General features: G+C 39.7%; 1 protein-coding gene across 6 annotated transcripts in view; it reads left to right on the top strand.

Annotated features, from left to right (window-relative positions):
- Positions 1-20,684, top strand: part of SIMC1 (SUMO interacting motifs containing 1) — a 97,621-nt gene that overhangs the window by 50,082 nt on the left and 26,855 nt on the right. For 2 of the 6 annotated variants that reach the window (XM_033414908.2, XM_033414909.2), the window contains exons 2-7: positions 1,633-3,132; positions 6,771-7,003; positions 7,771-7,840; positions 13,024-13,178; positions 17,868-18,020; positions 19,879-20,007. In XM_033414908.2, coding sequence (XP_033270799.1) covers positions 1,633-3,132; positions 6,771-7,003; positions 7,771-7,840; positions 13,024-13,178; positions 17,868-18,020; positions 19,879-20,007 — 2,240 coding nt within the window. The other 4 variants (XM_049707423.1, XM_049707425.1, XM_012538635.3 and 1 more) reach the window with 4 other exon arrangements.

The raw sequence follows: 20,684 nt of genomic DNA, 5'->3' as shown, positions 1-20,684 counted from the left end.
CAAACAATCAAAGGGATAATAATCACTCCAGACGAAAGAACAGAAGCAAACATAAAGATAGAAATACTTGAGAAAGCATGGCACATTTGGGGATCTGAAGTAGTTCTGTGTGATTTGCGCACACGAGGAGGAGAGTAATCACGAAGAGGCTGAATTATGAAGGGCTTTATGAGTCTTTACTAAAGCATTTGCCCTTTATCCTGTAGCTCATATGGTGGGTTTTAAGTGAGAGAGACGTGGTAATGTTGCATTTTAGGAGTTGGTGATGGAATAGGAGTTGAATTCAGACCTTTGCAGCTATTTATGTTGAGTTCAGCTAGCAGTAGAGAGGCAGTGATACTATATGGCTGCTTCTTAGGAATGAGGCATTAGGTTTCACCAAGCAATCCCTATTCCAAGATGAGGTGCATTCCAGCTTCTCACTTGACCCACCCAGGATCCTGTGTCCTGCTTTGGTGCCGTTGACAGTGGTGACCATCACATCTATTAAAAGAAATAGCACGGTAGCTGTAGTAGCAGCAAGAGCATTGCTAGCCCAGCAATTAGTACCCGACATAGCAGTGGCAATGGTACCCAGCCAAGTGAGGAGACACCTGGAAGGCAGAGCAATATTTTTCCTGGCTCATGACACAGAAGTTGTTTACAGTACCTCTGGCTGGCATCATCAGGCTTTGTGAACTGCCTAATCATTTTGCCAAGGAATGGGGGTGAATATAGGAGGTTTTTTGTAATTAATTTAGGCTCACACTTAGAATGGTTAGTTTTATAACCCTTAGTGTATTATTCTCCATATCTGACTATAGGCTGACTATACATTGAATGAAGTTGTACATTCCTAGGCCCTAACAGGGAAAGAAGGAAACAGGCCTGGTCTCTGCTACATAACTGTATAATCCATAGGTAAATAACCTAACCCCTCTGAACTCTAGTTTCCCCATCTGTATAATGGAGATGATAATGCCTTCCTGACAGGGTCATTGTGAAAATTAAAGATGTGTGAAAGCACTCAACACATTCTTAGCACAAAGTAGATTCTCGTATTAGTTTCCCTTCTTTAGCTTCTGTTGTAGGTTATCCTGTGTATTTGCTTTTCCAAACAAAGTTTGCTTTTTACTTTGACTTAAGGTTGAAATCTTCTCTACTACTCCCCTGTCCACCTTGGATCATAATACATTTCCCCCTGTGTCCTCTGTTATGTGCTTGTGGCATTTGGATAATTTAAGAAGGTATAGAAATTGGCAGCTTTGACAGAGGAAAATTTTGGCCAAAAGAAATAAACTAACACTTACGTTATATAAGATATATAGGGGCTTCCCTGGTGGCGCAGTGGTTGAGAGTCCGCCTGCTGATGCAGGGGACACAGGTTCGTGCCCCAGTCCGGGAAGATCCCACATGCCACGGAGCGGCTGGGCCCGTGAGCCATGGCCGCTGAGCCTGCGCATCCGGAGCCTGTGCTCTGCAACGGGAGAGGCCACAACAGTGAGAGGCCCGCGTACTGCAAAAAAAGATATATAAATTGTCAGTGAAGTGAAAAAGTAAAATAGTTTTATCATTAAAAGCTAAGCTTTAAGTCCTCTTAGATAAAGCTAAGACCCCTACTTGACCTCTTATCTTCTCACAATCCTTCAACAGGACTTCATTGACTTAACTAGAGAAACCAGACCAAGGGCAAAGGATCGCAATGGACTCTGTGTGATTGACCTAACAGGATCTGAGGAAGAAAATAGACCTATTGCCACTCTTGACTTGACTCTAGAACCCGTTGCTCCTTCCCAGAAAGAGCCAGCCAGTCTTCAAGCATGTGCCAGCCTCTCCAGCAAAGAGGTGATGGAAGGGCGGGTAGACAGAAGCTCTCGGCCTGCAGCACGGAGAATCATTAACAGTGATCCTGTGGATTTGGACCTTTTGGAAGAAACTGCATTTGAAGGTCCCCAGCCCCCTGTGTCCATCAGTGGGGGCTCTGTTTATCCAGGAGAGCCGAATTGTAGCTCAACCATATTCAAAGGTGACCTCGGCTTCTTGGCAAGCCTACAGCTATCTTCAGATATTCACTCCCTCCCTGCAACAAGCAATAATGGTAGCCGTAGCAATCAAAGGGCACCCTTGCCATGCCCACAGCAAGATGTGCCTTGCCCTCCACAAGCCTTGCCATGCCCACTGAGAGCCTTGCCATGCCCACTGCGAGCCTCACCATGTCCACCACGAGCCTCCTCATGCCCACCACGAGCCTTGTCATGCCCATCACAAACCATGCAGTGCCAACTACAAACTTTGCCTCACCCACCTCAAGAAGGGCCATGCCCTCCTCAAGATGTGCCATGCCCTCAGAATGTGCCATGCACTCAGCAGAATATGCCAAGTCCACCTCAAGACTCATCATGGCAACTTCAACACTCACAAAGCCCACCTCAAGACTCACTGGGCCTACCTCAAGATGTACCAGGCCCACCTCAAAACATAACGTATCCACAAGATGTGGCACACCTGAAAGACATGCCACAGTCACCAGGAGATATGCTACAATCATCAGGAGACATGCCACAATCATCAGGAGACATGCCCCAGTCACCAAGAGATGTGCCACAGTCACCAGCTGATGTCCTACAGTCACCAGCAGATGTGTCACAGTCACCAGCCAATGTACCACAGTCACCAAGAGACACGCCACCGTCACCAGGAAGTGTACCACATTCACCTGGAGAAATCCCACACTTATCAGGAGATGTGCTACATTCACCTGGGGACATGTCATGCTTGCCAGAAGACATGCCACACACACTTAGAGACTTGCCTCATTTACCAAAACTCAGGCCTGACTCTCCGCAAAATGATGTACAGAACCATGACACCCCTATGGATGTCTCAGCTCCATCCTCTCCAAGCTGCTCTCCCAGCCCACAGTCTGAAACTTCCTTAGAGAAAGTTCCTTGGCTCTCTGTCACAGAAACTCCAGCCAGAAAAGAGATATCACTGTCAGAGCCTGTCAACCCCAGATCTGCCCAGGTGCAAGCACGAACACCACAAGGTGGGTTGTACAACAGACCATGCCTGCATAGACTGAAGTACTTCTTACGACCTCCGGTGCATCACCTCTTCTTCCAGACACTAATACCAGATAAAGACACAAGAGAGGTGAGCTAACATGTCTTCCCCTGGGGATCAGGTGTCCTTTGTATAGGCCTAGCATGACGTTAGTATGCTACAAGGAGTCCATGCATGAGAGGACAGGCCCAGCTGAGTTAAGACATTTTTATCTTTCTCCCACTGTGGAACCATTCAGTGTAGAATCAGATCTGGGTACAAATTCAGCCCCACACTTAAAATCTGGCACTGAAGAAGTCACTTCACCTATCTATAAAATGGAGATAAGAACATACTTCACAGTATCATTAAAGGAGATAATATGTAAAGTGCCTGTTGGAGTGTCTGGCTCATCATAGGCCTTCATCAAATACTTCTCAATTCCTCTGCCTTTCCTTCCTCAATTCCTGATGCCCTCATTACAGCTTCCATATTACAGAGATAATAATACTCATGACATTTTGGTACCTTCAAAATTGTTACTCTCTAACTTGGGGGGAGGAAATTCAATTGTAAGATTTTTTTTATTGAAGTTGATTTACAATATTGTTTTAGTTTCAGGTATACAGCAAAGTGATTCAGTTATATATTTGTTCAGATTATTTTCCATTACACATCATTACAAGATACAGAATATTGTTCCCTGTGCTAGACAATAGATCCTTGTTGCTGATCTATTTTATGTATAGCAGTTTGTGTCTGTTAATCCCATACTTCTAACTTGTCCTTCCCCACCTCCCTTTCCCCTTTGGTACCCATAAGTTTGTTTTCTATATCTGCAAGTCTGTTTCTGTTTTGTAGGTAGATTCATTGGTATTATTTTTTTGGATTCCACATATACGTGATATTATATAATACCTGTCTTTCTCTGTCTGACTTACTTCACTTAGTATGATATTCTCTAGGTCCATCCATGTTGCTGCAAATGGCATTATTTCATTCTTTTTTATGGCCGAGTAATATTCCACTGTGTGTGTGTTTGTGTGTGTGTGTACCACATCTTCTTAAACCAATCATCTGTTGATGGGCACTTGGGTTGTTTCCATGTCTTGGCTATTGTACATAGTGCTACTATGAACATTGGAGTGCCTATATCTTTTTAAATTAGAGTTTTCGTCTTTTTCCAGATATATGCCCAGGAGTGGGATTGCTGGACATATGGTAGCTCTATTTTTAGTTTTTTGAGGAACCTCCATACTGTTTTCCATAGTGGCAGCACCAGTTTACATTCCTACCAACAGTGTAGGAGGGTTCCCTTTTCTCAACACCCTCTCCAGCTCAATTTTAAGACTTTAACGGAAATGCTACTTCCCATTAGTCTTCATTGATCTGTAAGAACTAAACTAGATGTGTAAGAAAAAAAAATTGTGGCTAAGTCCCAAAACATGAAGCTTTTTTTCATTATACCTAACCACATTCCCAACATTAAGAAGACTGGCTTGAAGTTGTTCAAGAATTCAAAAGGTGCTTCTCCTGTTGGAGCAATCCGTAATCCAGCTTAGTGGGTGTCAGGCATTCACATTGATTTGCCCTTAGAGAGTGAATTTTTTTCTCTCGTTTTAATTGTTCTACCTTCTAGTAGGCTTTATGTTTCCTCCTTCTGAATGACTTTCCCCAACACTAGCTTGTTCTCTTTTTTCCTATGAGTTTGCCTCTGATTGGCGATACATCATTCCATTATTGAGCACCTGGAGGACTTGAGAAAGTTTTTTACCTAGTCAAGGCTGTAGTCCTTTGTAGGTGCTACACAACCAAAGAAGCCATCAGTAGATACAGGTCCACCTTATGTGTACACATAGCTCAGATTACAAGGTGGCAATTAGGCTACACAGAGTGGCTTTTTCTTCTTCATCTTTATTTCTTAACTTCTCAAAGAATCTCAGCCATCTAGAATACATCTGTAAATATTTTCTGTCTCTTTTGATTACTTTTGGGCTTTTTATAAGTACTTCTTCACTAAGTCATTCTCCCCCCAGAACTTGTTTTTAGTGTGATGCACTTTATTTTCTATTCTATTCTAATTCATTGGGGGTTTTGGTCAGTACATTATTTTTTTTATTGAAGTATAGTTGATTTACAGTATTATATTAGTAATGGGCAAAGGATTTGAATAGACATTTCTCAAAAGATTTTCTGTATCATTAGTCATTAGGGAACTGCAAATCAGAATCACAATGGGATACCACTTTGTATCGACTAGGATGGCTATAATAATACTTATTATAGCCATTTATAGCCAATAAATATAATATATTTATTATATTAAATATATATTTAATAATATATAACTATATTATTAAAATATAGTTGATTTACAATATTATGTTAGTTTCAGGTAAACAACAAAGTGATTCTGTTATTTTTTTCAGGTTACATTCCATTATAGGTTTTTACAGGATATTGAATATAATTCCCTGTGCTATACAGTAAATTCTTCCAAGAACTTCTTAGCCAGTGTCCATGCTGCCGCTAACCAGCCATTAGCCTTAACTCCTCTGAGTTATCAGTGAGATCAGGGGTTACCCTCAGGTGGCCTGAGACATAAGAAAGCTAACTGCCCTCTCCCCAGAAGGGCAATTCCAGCCATCACTGTTTTTCTGTTATACATAACCTATCAAACTTTGTTTGGCTTATGTTTTAAAATTAATACTTATTCTCAGATTTTAAAAATAATGCTTGCTTAAGAAATAATTACCCATGATGCTATCAGCATTTATTAATGTTAATAATTGGGTGTATTTCCTTCCTGGTTGCCTTTTTATGTGTAGACACTTTAAATTTTTAAATAATTGGGGGTTTTAACAATAATATATTTATTATTGTTGGTTTTGTTGTTTATAGAGAGTTTGAGTTTAGATGGTAGCTATGGAGTTATACCGCTGTATGAAACCAGCTTCTGCCATCTATTGCATGACAAATTCTCACTCTAAATCTCAGTTTCCTTATCTATAAAATAGGAATAATAATAACATATATTTCTTACAGTTGTTGAGAGAATTAAGTGAGGATAAGTTGAATGTTAAAACTTATTATTATAATTATTGTTGTTATTATATCAGACTTTTTAATGTTTGTTTTTCTTTTGATGATGTGTCTATTACAGAAAAATTGAAAACTACAAAAGAACATATAGAGGAAAAATCATCCATCATTTCACCACCCAGATAATAGAAAACCACTTTTCATACATTCTCTTTCATTCTTTATATACATACTGTTTGGGGGTTGGGGGGGGCGGTGAAGCAACTTAATATTTACTGTTGACTCAAAAAAGACCAACAAAATGGAATTCTTCTTCTAACAATAAAAGATATTTAAAGCATCTTTATTCATCTCTTTGTTTCAGTATCTGATATAGTATCATAGCTACCCCTAAATATCTTATCACCCTTATTCCAAAATCAACTTAGGCTAGCTCTTAAATCTTTTGTACTTTCCTTTCTAATGCTATATTTTAACACAGATGAAATCATGTTACATGTAGAACTTTGTATTCTTATTTGTTAACTTAATATAAGTATTTTACCATGTCATTAGAAGTTTTTTAGATAAGGCTTTCCAGTCTCAGTTTTTTAAATTATGAATATTTAAAATGCATGGAAAACTTCCCTGTCTTCAACTTGTTCCAGAACCTCTAGCTTTTATGTCTATAGAAACCCATCCTAATTTATTTCTTTTTATCTCTGCAGAACAAGGGTCAAAAATTAGAACCTATCCCTCATCGAAGACTAAGGATGGTAGCAAACACCATTGAAGAAAACTTTCCCCTGGGGACTGTGCAGTTTTTGATGGACTTTGTGTCACCCCAGCATTACCCACCCAGAGAAATTGTGGCTCACATCATCCAGAAAATCCTGCTCAGTGGCTCTGAGACTGTGGATGTTCTAAAGGAGGCCTACATGCTTCTCATGAAAATTCAACAGTATGAACCTTAGCTTTTGGCGAATCTTCTGGGGAACCTGGACTCAGGGCACAACTTTCTCTTGCCTAAGATTTATTCATCTAACCATTAGAGAGGGTGACTTAGTATATTAGTATTATTTGTATTGCAAGTGACAGGAAACTCAATCCAAACTGGCTTTAACAGCTGGTAAAAGAGAATTTAATGACTCGTGTTACTAGAAACCTAGGAATAAGATGTGACTTAATTCAGTTCAGAAATGGTTACCAGGATCCATTTTTCAGCTCTACGTTGCTGTTTCTAGGCTTCACATGGTAACCTTCTCAGCCTCTAGCTTTTACAACATTCTTAGTACAAGAGAGGGTCCACTTCCTTTATAATCATACAGAGTTCTGAAATTGAGTCTTATAGGTTTTAATTGGCATAACATAAGACCTGAGTCCATCTTTGAGCCAATCATTGTGAACCGAGGAATAGAATATCAAGATTGACATGCTTTGCAGACTTCATCCCAGGGTCCTAGTGGGTGAAGCCAGTGGGCTAAGAATAATAAAGAGTTGATTTCTTCAAGGCAAAATTGGGGTACTAATGCTTCCCAAAAGACAGGTGGATACTGGGTAGCCAAAGAAAATGAACTTCCACTATCCTCAGATGACATGGTATTGTATCAAAGCGTGGGCAAGAGCACTGAGGATAAGAGGAGGCTTCTTGCTTCTATCATCTTCGAGATCCCATCCCTTCTTCCACTAAACTCTCCAGAATTCTAATTGATGTCACTTTACTTTCAGGCTACATCCAGCTAATGCCAAGACAGTGGAGTGGGACTGGAAGCTGCTCACTTATGTCATGGAGGAAGAGGTAACATAGCAATTGCAAGCAAAAATCTTTTGCAGAGGAGGTTTTTTGTTTGTTTTTTTTTTTGCGGTATGCGGGCCTCTCACTGTTGTGGCCTCTCCTGTTGCGGAGCACAGGCTCCGGACGCGCAGGCTCAGTGGCCGTGGCTCACGGGCCCAGCCACTCCACGGCATGTAGGATCTTCCCAGACCGGGGCACGAACCCGTGTCCCCTGCATCGGCAGGCAGACTCTCAACCACTGCGCCACCAGGGAAGCCCTGCAGAGGAAGTTTTAACTAGAAATAAAAGTGACTGTAAATCTGGTAGTAACGTCTTTGCCATTATTCCTTTCTTTTACTCCCCCCAATCCCGACCAAAACATTCCTATTGAAATGGTATGTGCTGTCTTCCAATTCAAGATTGAATACATTCACTTATCCCTCTCCTTTTTCAGATTCCATTTAAAATAACAGTAAATGAATAGAGAAATATATAAACCTATGGCACTGAAAATAAGGGGAAAGACAATAGATTTGAATGAAGATTGGAAGAGCTAAAGGAAATATAAGAGTGATGACTGATGAAGCTAGGCTGAGAAAGCTACAGGCTAGAATACATGAGGAAGGGCTGTAGCCAAAGAGGGAGGAAATCTGCCCTTTAGAGCAGAGAATTTTTGGACTCAGAAACACAATATATAAGAAGGTTGAAGTAGGATATGAGCTGTAAGTCTGTTGAAAGCTTGTAGATGGAACTGATAATCTCTGTTTTTGAGTACAGAAAGCTCGGTTGCCAGGTTACCTACCTTTCAGGCAAAAAATCAGAGGATTCATTGTCTAAAAGAAATCGAATGAACCATCTGTCATAAATGAAGGCAGCTAGTGTAGAGTTGGTGCTCCAGAAAAAAAGTCTGCATTCTGACCTTTAGGGATCCCTAAATTTAATTGCCAGCTTTCTGTCTGCTAACCCAAAAGCACTTGGATGGAACAAATTATTGTCAACTTAGAACTCTATACTCAGCCAAACTATTAGTCAACTGTGAGGGTAGAATAAAGACATTTCCAGACATGTACAAACTTCACAAAATATCCACACACCCCATTTCATAGGTTACTTGAAGATATGCATACAAAGAATAGGGGAACAATCAAAAAAGGGGGAGACACAGGATCCAGTATCACTAGATCTAATCCAGAAGACTAAGGAAGAGAAGTCCTGAGATTACTGCAAATAGTAGACCTAGAGGGCAATCACTCCAGATTGGAGCAAAAAAATACAGGGCTTTAAGGAAGCATGATATGGGAAACACCACCAAGAGGGTAGACAAGGAAGCTCCAGGCCCTTATTCCCCAATGGAGATACCAAGTTAACAACAATATATGGACCAGAATACCTTTGTGAAAACTCTAGAGACCAGTTGAGAAGTTGTAGTACTCAGGCCAATGCATAACCAAGAAGGTACTCCATTGAAAGGAGTAGGAAAGTTTGTGGTGTTTTGTGTGTCCATGCCCCTCCCTCTACCTAGCATAGCACAGTGCAACTAGGAGGAAATCTCCCATACCTTGGCTCCTCCCTTGGGATGGAAACAGAAGAGTGGACGTTGAGTCCAGTGTTCTGGCTTGTTAGGAGAATAGTTTCTGTCTTACCTGACTCAGAGCACTGTTGAGAACAGTGACTTAGTTTTCTGGCTGAAAAGAAATGTGAGCACTGCAGCATTTTAGAGCTGCAGAGAGTATGCAGTTCCACAAACAGGTACTGGGGGAGCAAGAGACCGTGGGCTTTCAAGAAGAAGTAGGGGCAAGCCACTTGGGAAATTAAGGCAGATAAAAGCACACACACAAGCTCAGAGAAAACACATCTCCAGTAAAGGTCTGAGAGGTCTCAGGACCTTTAGCCAAGCTGATTGGTGAAGGTCTTGCCATGCATGAACTCAATGGATAAAGACTGGGAAAGGTGTTTTTTTCAAATGTTTAAATCTCAAAAGAAGATTACAAAGCATACAAAGAGGCAGGGAGATGTGGCCCAATCAAAAGAATGAAATAAAGCTCCAGAAACTAACCCTAAAGAAACACAAATCTCTCAACAAACACAACAAACACAAATCTCACAAACATACTGACAAAAAAATTTTTTAAACTATCTTAAAGATGCTCAAGGAGCTAAAAAAGAACACAGACAACAAAATGAAGCAAGAAAATAATGCATGAACAAAATGAGAATATTAAATTTTAAAAAACTGTAGAAAATAATCAAACATATCCTGGAGCTGAAAAATACAGTTACTGAATTGAAAACTTCACTAGAGGAGTTCAACAACAGTCTTGGTCAGGCAGGAGAAAAAAATCAGTGAACATGAAGAAAGGTCATTTGAAATCACTGAGACAGAGGAGCAAAAAGAAAACAGAATAAAGAAAATTGATGAGCACCTAAGGGACTATGGGACACCATTAAATGGACCATATACACATTAGAGAAGTCCCATAAACGGAAGAGAGAAAGGGGCAAAAAGCTTATTTGAAGAAATAATAACCAAAAACTTTCCAAGTCTGAGGAAAGAAGTGGGCATACAAATTCAAGAAAGCTCCAGTGAGAATAAACCAGAGAGACCCCACACCAAGACACATTATAATCAAACTGTCAAAAGTCAAAGACTTTTTCTTTGAAAGACTTTTTCTTGAAAGCAGCAAGAAAAAAGTGAATTATCACATACAAGTGAGTTTGTATAAGACTCTCAGCAGATTCTCAGCGAAACCTTGCAGGTCAGAAGGCAATGGGATGATGTATTCAAAGTTCTAAAAGAAAAGAACTGTCAACCAAGAATACTATATCTGGCAAAACTTTCCTTTAAAAATGAGGGTGAGCAGCAGGAGAGAAGTGACACATCAATACAAGATCCTCAATAAGATTATCAGAGATTTCTCATTAGAAACTGGAGGCCAGAAGTTAGTGGGGCGATATATTCAAAGTGCTAAAGAATAAAAGTCAACCAAGATTCCTGTATCCAGCAAAACTGTCCTTCAAAAATGAGGGAGAGGGCTTCCCTGGTGGCGCAGTGGTTGAGAGTCAGCCTGCCGATGCAGGGAACACGGGTTCGCGCCCCAGTCTGGGAAGATCCCACATGCCGCGGAGCAGCTGGTCCCGTGAGCCATGGCTACTGAGCCTGCGCGTCCAGAGCCTGTGCTCCGCAATGGGAGAGGCCACAACAGTGAGAGGCCCGCGTACCGCAAAAAAAAAAAAAAAAAATGAGGGAGAAACTACTGGGCATATACCCTGACAAAACCATAATTCAAAAAGAGTCATGTACCACAATGTTAATTGCAGGTCTATTTACAATAGCCAGGACGTGGAAGCAACCTAAGTGTCCATCGACAGATGCATGGTTAAAAAAGATGTGGCACATATATACAATGGAATATTACCCATAGAAAGAAACGAAATTGAGTTATTTGTAGTGAGGTGGATGGACCTAGAGACTGTCATATAGAGTGAAGTAAGTCAGAAAGAGAAAAACAAATATCATATGCTAACACATATATATGGAATCTAAAAAAAAAATGGTTCTGAAGAACCTAGGGGCAGGACAGGAATAAAGACGCAGATGTAGAGAATGGACTTGAGGACATGGGGAGGGAGAAGGGTAAGCTGGGACGAAGTGAGAGAGTGGCATAGACATATATACACTACGAAATGTAAAATACATAGCTAGTGGGAAGCAGCTGCATAGCACAGGGAGATCAGCTCAGTGCTTTATGTCCACCTAGAGGGGTGGGATAGGGAGGGTGGGAGGGAGATGCAAAAGGGAGGTGATACGAGGATATAAGTATACGTATAGCTGATTCACTTTGTTATACAGCAGAAACTAACACACCATTGTAAAGCAATTATACTCCAATAAAGTTGTTAAAAAATGAGGGGGAAATAAAGACATTCCCAGATAAACAAAAGCTGAGGGAGTTCATTTACTACTATCCCTGCTCATCAAGAAATGCTAAAGGGAGTCCTGCAGGGTAAAATGAAAACTAAACAGTAACTTGAAGCCGTATGAAGAAATAAAGATAAATACATGGGCAGTTATAAAAGCTATTATTGTAACAATGGTTTGTAACTCCACATTGGTTTTCTATAATGTATTAAGAAACTAATACATTTTTAAAGTATTAATCTAAAAGCTAGTATTATTGTAACTCCACATTTTGTTTTCTACATAATTTAAAAGATTAATGCATTTAAAAGAATTATTAGTTTATTTTGGGGCACACAATATATGAAGATATAGTATTGTGACTTCAGCAACTAAAAGGGGTGGGAACAGAGCTGTAAAGGAGCAGAGTTTTTGTGTGTTATTGAAGTTAAGCTGGTATAAATTCAAAGTATTATAATTTTAGAATGTTAAATGTAATCCCCATGGTAACCACAAAGACAATAGCTATAGAATGTACACAAAAGGAAATGAGAAAGGAATGTAAACATTTCACTATGAAAAAATCAAAGACAATAATGCAGGAAATGAGGGACAAAGAAACTATAAGGCATTTACAAAACAAATAGCACAAGGCCAGAAGTAAGTCCTTCCTTGTCAGTAAAGGGAAACCAATGAATTGTGCATGCCTGCCTGCTGTGTGACAGACACTTACGCTGGCTTTGGTAAGGTTAGAGTTATCACCACATAAATCACAAGGACACTGAGACTCAGCGGGGTAAGTTAAATACGGGATGGAGCTGAGTTTCAAACAAACAAATAAATAAGGTCTGTGCACCACCAAAGCCCATGCTCTTTACCTGCATCAGTTAGGCTTCAACAGTTAGGATCATTTCACCTGTAACAGGAAACCCAGCTCAGACTTGCTTTCACAGTAAGGATATACATCAGCTCATCTTACTAGAAGTATAGCAGTGAGATAGACATCATGGTTGCTTGATCTAGTAGCTTGGCATAGTCATTTTTTCTGTCTCTGTTCGGATATCCACAGTTTAGGGTTTATCCTGAGACTGATAGTTAGGTTCAGTGAAAGAAAGAGACTGACTTTTCAAGCTCTAGGATTGCCCTCTTTTATAATGACCTAGACTGCTTGCTCTCTCCCAGAAACCTCTCTTTTAGATACACACTAGTTGACTCATGGGCCTTCCCTTGACTTAGTATTTATGAGAGCCCAGTGCTCAGTGTCGTCCAGGAGATTGAGAGGAAATACTTCTCATTTTTTCTCCCCCAGGGACAAAATCTGCCCGGGCGAGTCCTTTTTCTACGTTATGTAGTACAAACCCTGGAAGATGATTTCCAACAGATCCTGAGGAAGCAGCGACAGCACCTGCAGCAATCTATTGCAAGCACTGTGCTATCCTGTGACAAGCAACCCCACAATGTCAGGTAACCAGCCATCTGAGCCCTGGGATGACAAGAGGTAGGGGCTGTAAGTGGGCAGCTACTCAAGTCCTGAGAACATCAGGTGGATGAGATTTTCTAGTAGCTAGATAGTATAACAGGGATAGTTATTACAACTATAAACAGTCCTAGAAGAAAACCTCTCTGTACCAACTGTGTGTCAGATGCCATAACTTGTGTGGTTTTTTCCCGAGGACCATCAGACTTCCTTTAGTCTATTTCAGTATTGTTCAGACGGCCTTGTGAGATCCAGGGGGAAAACTTGACTTGTGTAAAACTTTTCACAGCTTTTATAAACCTAAATTTATTTCCATCCCCCTGAGTAACTCAAGATAAATCTCATTTGTCACTACTACTTTCTGAAAAGCCTATTATTATAATAGGTCACGTGGCTGACAATAAAGTACAGTAAGGTAGCAAGCACGTGTTCTTTTTTTGTAGGATCAGGTCCAAAGCTTCTGGAAGCTTCAGAGTGGGGAACTACCATATCCTTATACCAACGGGGTGAAATGTGGTTTATAGGGTAGGGATCTCAGGCTAGAATTTTCATCCTGAAACTACAAGCTTTGCTTCTTTTGGAAACGGTTCTCACCAGCATTCCTTTTTTCAGAGCATCATTGAGATTTTCTTTCACTCACATTTACTTTCTCATATGTTCTGGCATATTTGTTAAGAATAGTTTTCACAGGCCAGTGTGGGATATTGACTATTATAACTCCTTTAATTAGAAAAGGGGGACGTTTCATTATGTTCTAAGTAACAGTCTGCTTTTTCTCCCTTAGTTTGCATGCTTATATCCATTTCCCTAGATGTACCATTTTATGTAAAGTTTAAATGTTAATGATTATAGGGGGTAGAAAATCAGTAAGTAGAGAAACTACAGAGAGCACAGGATAGCATAGTTGGGTTTAAAATTGAAAAATAACAATTTAAATAGTGAGAGCAACTCTCCTGACCATTCTGCTTTGTGAGCTTAGGCATTGGATTGGGAGATGGGAGACATGAACCCAACTCAATCCAGTGACAAGTCACTCACTTTCATTGTGTGAGCCTCTCACTATACCCAACACTATACTCTTGGGTTTAAAGACAGGCATTGGTAACCTCTAAATGCAAGCCACATACTCTATTTTGTGCTTTATCAATGAAAAAAATCAGTTCCAGCTGGAGGGGAAACCAGCTGTATTTGATTCAAAAAGAGAGGGCTATTAGATTGAGGTTGTGGTTACACGGATATGTGCATGTATTTATCAAAACTCATCAAACAGTATATAACTGTGCTTTGACCTCTAACGGGTGGGACAGTTGTCAGAGCTTTCTGAGAGGCTGTTCCCGGGTTATAATCCTCAGCTTAGCTCAAATAAAATTTTCCATTTCCTTCTTAAAATAAAAAAATTTCATCAAACAAAAACCAGTGTGCAATTTATTTTATATGTTATACCTCAAAGATAAGTTTTTAAAAAGAAAGTGATGGTAAGTCAGTCTCCATATGACCCCTTAAGGGATTTTCTTTTCTTTTGTTAACTGTGCATACAAAGAATAATCTAGTTCTACATGATTTAAGAAATACACTAGTCCCCAGATCCCCTCACCCACATTTTCCTTTCCCGAGGGGTAACTACTTTCAACTCTTTTATTTAAGTGATTCTTTGGATTTTTACCTCTTTATGGCTAAATAAACTGCTTGTGTTGCTAATTGTTGATTTTTCATTGTTAGCTATTATCTATTAACTCCCCACATGAAAGATGAGGAGTTAGCTCTTTTTCCTCTCTACCTCGTCTCTCTCTCTCTCTCTCTCTCTCTCTCTCTCTCTCTCACACACACACACACACACACACACACACACACACACACACACACATCCCAGCCCCCATGCCATTAATAGAGTTATATCATAATTTTGTTTAGATCAGTGTCCAATGTTTCCATCACTATAACTATGTGTGCTAGTCAGAGTTGAGCCAAGTACTAAACTGTGATTACTTTTTCTTTCACTCATACTTTTTTGTTTTCCTTAGAGTTAATAACTGCCTCATTTTTAGTTTCCTCGTAGTGTTTGTGCATATCAGAAGTCAACCCTAGATTCTCTGCCGTTTGGTTTAAATATCCCATCAAGATGTTTATTCACACTGGGTTAGTCTTATGAAGTTCTTCTTCTTGAAGATCTGTGGTGGAACGTTTTGACCTCCTTCAATCTGGATTGGTTGTCCTCTTTTCCAGTCTTTATCATAAATGTGAAAATTCCCTTCACCTGTTTCCAGTGTTGGATCTCTGTTTCATATCTTCTCTTTCTTGGTTTACTCCCATGTTTTTGATAGATCAGTCTCCAGTAGCTTCTTAGAAAGGTATGTGGGAGGTAAAATTTTTGAGATCTTGTATGTCTGAAAATATCTTTATCTTCCCACACGTTGATTGATAAGTAAGTATAGATATTTAGGTTAGAAATATCTTTTCTACAGAATATTAAAGGAAATCTTCCATTGTCTTCTAGCTTCCAGAATTGCTGTGAAGAAGCCATAAGCTACTTTGATTGCTGATTCTTTGTGTGTGCCTTGATTTTTTTCTCTGGCTGTTTATAGAATCCTCTTTTTGCCCAATATACTTGTTTTAGATCTATGTTCATCTAGTATGCTGGGCATTCAATGGGCCATTTCATATCCTTCATTCTTGGAAAATAGACTTTTCATTCCTGTTATCATGTTTTTAATTTCCAAGAGCTCTTTTTCTTTAAATGTTCCTTTTTAAAAATAATAAATAGTATTCTGTTCTTGTCTTTTTCTTTCATGGATCCGTATCTTTTCATATCTTTGATTATACTAATGATAGCTTTTGTTTTTGTTAATTCCCTGTATAATGTCTGTTTTCTCCAAGTTGCTTTTTTGAGGAGAAAGGAGGGTTGGTTTGGCTTTTTGGTGTTTATCTCTCATGTTAGAATATGTCCATAGATGTCTGGTAAACATTTGTAATCTATCCACGTTTAAGGGTGACTCAAAAGCTCTTGGAAGCTCTGAGTACAGGTGAGGACTTGTCATTTCTGAGCTTCCCTGTAGGTGGAACTGGCTGTCCATTTCTTAGAAAATACTTCGTCAGTGTCTTTAGGTCTTTCCTCTTGGGCTGGATGAGTTTTCCAGAAAAGACTTCAGATTTCCTACATGAAGGATAAAGACCAGGATGCCAGGTTTTGGGAAGACAGTTCTGGGAAGGTGGCAAGGATCTCTGCACTGAGCATGCATAGGTTCACTTAGAAAGCCCCTGTTTTTGCTTTGATGCCTTCGCTTCCCAGCTGTGCCTGGTATCCCAGTCCAGAGACCCTCTGTTCTACCTCTCCACAAAGTTAACCTGTAGTCTTCAGCACTGGGGGAGAAGATCTAAAAGTTTCTTAAACAGATTACAAGCCGTCATATTTATTTTAATTTACCCGCTTTTACCCTAACTTCATGGAAACCTCATACTGCCATTTGCAGCACTTATTGAAGGTTTTTTTTTTTTCCATTTTTTGGTGAATAGGATTAAATAGGATTGCTCTTCTCTACTGCTGGCTTAGGATTCAGCTTTCTTAATTCTGCCAAGTCAGTTAAAATTTACCCCATTGCCAAAGTCATAGACTTAGATTAAACATCATCTGACATTTGCCTTATTTACTTAGTTAATTGGTTACTTTGAATTTTGTAATCAGCATCTCTTACCCAACCCCTTAAATCAAAGGCTAGGACCTTGACAATTACCTACATCCATCCCCCATCATCCACTTTTCGCACCTTCTTGCACCCAAAGTAATTGGCATCCTGAATGTTCATCATGTTCCTTTCCTTTTTATATAGTTTTATTGCATCTATATGTGTTCCTGCAAAGTATATATTTTTATTTTAGCTCCTTTTAGCTGTATATAAAAGAGTATCATGTTGTATGTAATCAATTGGTACTTTTATATTTCACTTACTATTATAGAGTACTAAGATTTGTCCATACCTATCCACTGTAGCATATTCATTTCCACTACTGAAGAATATTGTTTTGTGAATATACTTCATTTTCCTTCCAGCTTCCAGATTTTTACTGTTATTATCTGCCCTCCTTTTCTTCCCTTCTTTGTGGACTTTTTAAAAAATTATTTACTGTAGTATTAGTGGCATTTTAGGAGGGAACAAAATTAGATGTGTATATTCAATCCATCATTTTTACCTGGGTTACCTAAGTGATCATCAAAAGTAATTTTGACTATATGAGATGTTTTTACCTTACTAACTTTGTGAGCCTACACCCTGTGTAAGGTTTGACTCCACTGCACACACTCTAAACCTTGGTTATTAGCATTAATAACTGACATCTAATAATAGAAAGCCAACAAAGTCATCCAGTCCAACTTTCCACTTTGTCAAGGAATGTTCCTGGTCAGGAAGCCACAGATAGTGCTCTTTGACCTTGGAGATACCTTTCAATAATTCTAACTTAAAGAAAAATATTGATGTTTTACTTACCTTTTGTAACCTTACTACAATTAAATGCAGGGTTTCCATTAGACTTTTTAAATATTGAAAGTAGCCTAAGGACCCTCTGTGTTGCCTTTAGGGAAATCTAGAGGTCTAGGAGCCCATGTTAAAGTTGCAGTTCTGAGCACCATATAGTAAGACAGAAGTTTAAACTTTTTCTTTCTTATCTTTTTTCCATTGCAGGGATGTCATCAAGTGGTTGGTCAAAGCAGTAACTGAAGACAGATTAACTCAGTCCCCAAAGGAGAATCAAACCTCTCCAGGAACAGGAATCTTGAAGGCCAGCAGTAGCCACCCTTCTCCCCAACCTAACCTCACAAAGAACACCAATCAGCTGTAAGGAGCAGGCAGAAGTTATCTTTCCTGGGGCTATTGGGATTTACTGTTTTAGAGAACAGCACCACCCCCTAAGAGGAGTTTCCCCAAAATTAACAAGCTCTTATAACATAGGCTGGTTTTTACTAAAAACTATCTTAGTTTGACTAAAGGCTAAATTCCTAATTCCAAAGGTAAAACAAAAGCAGATGCTTTCCCCCTAGATGAATAGGACTTCACTAAGTGAATATAAATTCACAAAGCCGAAATGGAACAAAAGCCAGAGGACAGTGCCCTCCCTTTCCTAGATTCCAAGAGACAATACAGGGTTACAGCTACTCACCACTTCATCTGTCCACTGACAGAAGAGGAGTCATGCGTAGTGGGTGTTCCAGCAGCCTCTTGTCCTCAAGGACCTGGGTCTCTCCTCCAGTCCTGGAAGAAGAAGAGCAGTTCAACCTGCAGGTTCCAACAGATTATAACAGCAATGGCTCAGACCAGGGCAGGTCCTATTACCTCAGACCACACTGGAAAGAGATTCCTGGCATTTCTTTAATGGGATTGAAAGTGGTCTTGGCATTTTTTGAGAAATGCCAGGATTTGGGGGCTGGAGCTGCCCTTGCACAAGTAACCTGCTATTCCATGTCAATTGTGTTAAAAATGACAGTCACACTTGATATTTCAAATACAGCATTTGTGCCTAAATTCACAACGCTATATAATAATCTAGTTGCACTGACCTGATTTTCATATAAGTACTATGGGTTTTCACTAATTTAGGAGACAATCTTGTATCTAAAGGGAGAATGTTTTGGAACAATGAAATATTTGCTTGAGCAGATTGGGGAAGGTCCTAAAGTAGGGAAGTAGGGTTATCCCAGAACTCAGTATATAGACCCAAGAGAGAAGCAGACACTGTTCCTTAAATGAAAGCTAATATAATAATAGTAATAAATTTATTGTAAGTAGATATTAGTAGAATAAAATAGGGTCCCCCTAAAAGTGATCATGATCTTAACAACAACAGTAGGCACTGCTGTTTACCATGAATGAGTGCCTGTCTGCCAGATATCTTAAACAGCACAACTTTATGAAATAGGTGGTATTATTTCTCCTTTTTTGAGATGAGAGAACTTAGACTGAGAGCAGTTTAGTAATTTGTCAAAAATTGATCAGCTTGTCATTGCTGAGCCAGAATCTGATGCTAGAGTCCCTGTTCCACCTATTGTGTCACTGGCTACAGATTTTCTGAAAACAGAGCCCTTCCTTCCCTCACAAATAATAGTGCATGTTAGAAGAGGCTAGCTTCAAGGCCAGGCTCACCTTCTGAAGGGTTGCCCAGATTCCTCCTGCCACATCAGCCTGGCTGTCTCCCACAGTTAGGTCTGATGAAAGAGAGGGTCACGTTTCACCAGCTGAAACTCTGAGACTGAACTTAGTAAAAGATTATTGTAAAGGAACTAGTAACAGGAGAAGACTATATGGTAAATATGTATTTTCTCCTATCAAAGAAATTCAAATAATTGTTAGTCATTCTGGACCTGTTTCTTCATCTGTGAAATAGAGAAGTTATAGGTTAGGTGATCCTTAAAGTTCTCTAGATCCTTAAGATTGTATGTTTCTCTTTTTGAATTTAAAAGCAGCTTGCTTTTACAGCTCAACCCCAGGTTCTGAGAGGTTCAGATAGTATGATCTGGCAAAAGGGATTCAGGTAGGTGAAATTGCTAATAAAAGCATGCTGATGCTTGAGTAGTTCTCCCTGACCCTAGTGTGTGCTTTACAAGATCCTTTAGTACACTGGTGGGGACCTCATCCCAGCCAGTAGGGTAGCTCTTTGCCAGACCCTCCCGCTCATTTGTGTTCTGTGTTCTGGACTCAGGATTGTATGCCAGCTGCAGAGGATGCTGTCCATAGCTGTAGAGGTGGATAGGACCCCCACATGCAGCTCCAATAAAATTGCTGAAATGATGTTTGGGTTTGTGCTGGACATTCCTGAGAGGAGTCAGAGGTGAGTCTTAGTTTTTTTGTTGTTGTTGTTCGTTTGTCTTTTGTTTTGGTCTGGGAACATAATTTCAAAAGAGAATTCCAAATGGTAGTTAAATTAGGAAAAAAAAGGTAGAGGGATAGTTCCTGTCTCTTTAACCTTTTGAAAGAAAGAGGTTCTCAACCAGTTGTTATTATTTGCAACTAAGGCATAATTTCTTGGGAAGAGGCAGGGTACCTTAAATGGAGCCTAAATTTTCCCACTTTATCCATCTGTCTAATAACTTTACTCATCTCTCAAGGTTCAGCTGTGAGGCACGACCATCTTCTCTGACCCTCAGCCATAGAGCCTGGTATAACTGTTCACTAAAGTCTTGATGGATGAATGAAATAGGCATATCCAATATTAGGGGAAAAAGAGGTGACCCAAGAATGAATAGGGTTGCACCTTTAGAATGAGCCGAGATACTAAGAATAAGGAATTTAGTTTCTCTAAGCATTAATTAGTAAAGCATTTCATCAGGAAGAGACAAGGAAACAGAGCTCTTGGCTAGGGTCTGTGATTCCTCCTTTGAACCAGTAATTTTAGAAATCTGAAGGAAGAAAAATAAACTGGAATGAATATGAATTCATGAACAGTTGCTGGTAGAGAAGATAACTATGAGAAAGCCATTGTACGGTGGTGGCCCTTAGGGGAAATTA

Source organism: Orcinus orca, chromosome 3 (assembly GCF_937001465.1).
Source record: "Orcinus orca chromosome 3, mOrcOrc1.1, whole genome shotgun sequence".
Classification (NCBI taxonomy): domain Eukaryota; kingdom Metazoa; phylum Chordata; class Mammalia; order Artiodactyla; family Delphinidae; genus Orcinus; species Orcinus orca.
Note: the sequence above shows the minus strand (reverse complement) of the source record. Positions and strands in the feature narration are given on the sequence as shown.